This window comes from Monodon monoceros, unplaced genomic scaffold, assembly GCF_005190385.1.
Source record: "Monodon monoceros isolate NGI ecotype Baffin Bay Population unplaced genomic scaffold, NGI_Narwhal_1 Super_Scaffold_1, whole genome shotgun sequence".
Lineage (NCBI taxonomy): Eukaryota > Metazoa > Chordata > Mammalia > Artiodactyla > Monodontidae > Monodon > Monodon monoceros.
In genome coordinates, this window is record NW_021703765.1 from 72,124,537 (window position 1) to 72,127,408 (window position 2,872).

Here is a 2,872-nt window from a genome sequence, read left to right on the forward strand (position 1 = left end):
GAACAGTCTGAAGAAAGGCCTGATGTTCTAGGGGGCTGGATAAAGGCAGAGTAAGTCTCAGAGAGCAGGGGAAAGAGCTGGGAGACACAGGGTCCAAGGGGTTTTTGATTTCTTAAAGGCAAAGAACAAGGTTATGGCTCCTCCCTTTCAAAGAAAGGAAACCAGTGACAGTCCAGACTCAGGGCACAGCTCTACCCTTTCGAGAAAATGAAACTAACAGCCTCCTAGACCCAGGCAGCAGGAGAGGTAGAAGCTTAACAGGTTTTGGCAGCCAACTCTGCTGCCTCTGGCTCTCCTGCCCCTGCCTGAGCATCATGAAGAAGCTTAGAAAGACCCGAGCCAACCAACTGGACAAGTTAATCGAAGACCGCCTCCTGCCAGACGAGGATTTCCGCGCGCAGGTCAGTGAAGCCATCCGCACCATCTGCAGCTTCCTGAAGGAGAGGTGTTTCCGGGGGGCCCCCCACCCCCAACTTCGGGTGTCCAAAGTCGTGCAGGTGAGTCCAGAACTGCCTGGCTGGGGAGAAGGGGGCTGAATGAGCAAGTGTTCCCACAGAGACAGAGAGCAAAAGGTTGAGGTCTCTGGGGCTGGTGGTTTCTGATTTATCCATGCCAAAACTATAACCACAGCTTGTGAAAGTAGCTTCTGGGGTGAGGGCCTCCACCTGTAAGCTTTTAACAAATGCCCAGGTGAAGTTTATAAACCACCTATGTCACGTCCACCACAGAGATAGACAAACTGAAGCCCAGCTGTATCAACAATCCGCTAATCATCGACCAGGCTGGGGACACACCATGCCTGCAGACTCATGAGCTGGTTAAGAGTATAAGTTTTGAAAGCAGATAGCACCTGCTGCTGTGAAATCTTGGGCGAGTCACTTAACCTCTCTGTGCGTCAATGTCATCATCCATAATTCCCAGTACTTTGCAGGGCTTGCAGATCAAGTAAAATAAGCCATGGTCCAGTTTACAGTATTAATTATATAAGGTCAAAAAGAACAGGGCATAAAGAACACAGACCCTGTAAAAAGGCAACCAGGGTGTGAATTGCATCTCTGCCACCTACTAGCTGCGTGATGGGGCCAATACATAATCTCTCTCAGCGTCTGTTTCTCCATCTGGAAAATGAGAACAGATAATAATAGTAACTAAATCATAGAGTTTTTGTGAGCATTCTAGGAGTTGACTGGTAATGCCTTCAGAACAGTGGCTAGCACTCAGAATGTTAGTGATTGTTCTCAGCATTTTATTTAGGAAGGCTCTTCTCAGTGATAAATGTCAGTTCTCATTCTCACCACCTTTTTTAGGGTGGCTCCTCAGGCAAAGGCACGACCCTCAAGGGCCTATCAGATGCTGACCTTGTCATCTTCGTCGCCAGTCTCACAAGTTTTCGGGAACAGCTTCAGCACCGAAGAGGATTCATCAAGGAAATTAGGAGACAGCTGGAAGCCTGTCAAAGAGAGGAAACATTTGAAGTGGAGTCTGAGGTCCAGAAACGGTGAAGGAAGAAGCCCCGTGCTCTCAGCTTCATGCTCAGGTCCCCTCGGCTCCTCCAGGGGGTAAAGTTCGATGTCCTGCCCGCCTTTGATGCCCTGTGTGAGCACTCCCAGTCACAAGGTGTTTCAGCCTTTGTCCTATGTTAGGGCTTCTTCCTCTTTTTTTTTTTTTTTCATGTTTCTGAGCAGAAATCTTCCTCAGTTCAAGAGTCTATTAAAACATAAACATGCCTTCAACATGAGGAGGAGATCTTAGTATCTCTCTCGGAGCAAGATAACTAGGGTCGTATTCAGCCACCACAGTGACATTAAACAACAAATTGGTACAATTTGGGGGTAAGACTTTTTTTTTTTTTTTTTTTTTTTTTTGTGCGGTACGCGGGCCTCTCACTGTTGTGGCCTCTCCCGTTGCGGAGCACAGGCTCCGGATGCGCAGGCTCAGCGGCCATGGCTCACGGGCCCAGCCGCTCCGCGGCACGTGGGATCTTCCCGGACCGGGACACGAACCCGTGTCCCCTGCATCGGCAGGCCGACTCTCAACCACTGCGCCACCAGGGAAGCCCAAGACATTTCTTATACAATACCTGCCAGGCTTACTAGTTCTACTTATGGCAAATTGTGTGAATCTTACCTTTCTATAAATGAGGCAGCAAAAGATGCACACTACTACATATAAAGTAGATCACCAGCAAGGTTTTACTGAATAGCATAGGGAACTATATTCAATATCTTATAATATATCTTGTATATTTGTAACTGAATCACTTTGCTGGACACCTGAAACTAACACAATATTGTAAATCAACTATACTTCAATTTAAAAAAATAGATAAATCCCAAAACACTGAGGCAGCGTATATCTGGTGGAAACACAATATGTTAATTTCATCTTTTATCCAAAGCATAAGGGAATATCCTCAAATTTATCTGAGGGTTGGAATCTGTAGACAATCTGCAGGAACATTGGGACAAGAAGCAGTACATCTCTGAGGCTCAGTTTCCGCTGAGTACCTTCCATGTGCAAGGCACTGTTCTATGGCCATAAATGAGACAGACGGGGAACTTCTCTCCTGGAGCCTGACTATAATAATTTAAATACCACAAATGAAAGGATAACTTGTTGAGACAAAAACTAAATATGGTGATTCAAAAGAGAATGATGGGGCTTAGAGGGAGTGTTTAGACAGGGCAAGAAGGGAGGTGACCACTGACCCGAGGCCCGAGGGATGAGAGGAAGCCAAACCTGGGAAGATCTGGGGGCTCCAGGAAGAGGAAACAGCAAGTGCAAAGGCCCTGAGACAGGAATGAGCTTGGCATATTTGAAGAAGAGAAATAACCAGGGGAGTAAGTAGCAAAGGGATCAAGGCAAGAGGTGA

The 2,872-nt window shown here is 46.9% G+C and overlaps 1 protein-coding gene across 1 annotated transcript in view; it reads left to right on the top strand.

Annotated features, from left to right (window-relative positions):
- The first annotated feature begins 247 nt into the window (after positions 1–247).
- Positions 248–2,872, top strand: part of OAS1 (2'-5'-oligoadenylate synthetase 1) — a 12,234-nt gene continuing 9,609 nt past the window's right edge. The window contains 3 exon segments of the mRNA XM_029218390.1: positions 248–497; positions 1,308–1,638; positions 2,444–2,514. Of these exon segments, the coding sequence (XP_029074223.1) occupies positions 315–497; positions 1,308–1,638; positions 2,444–2,514 (585 nt within the window). The 5' untranslated portion in view covers positions 248–314.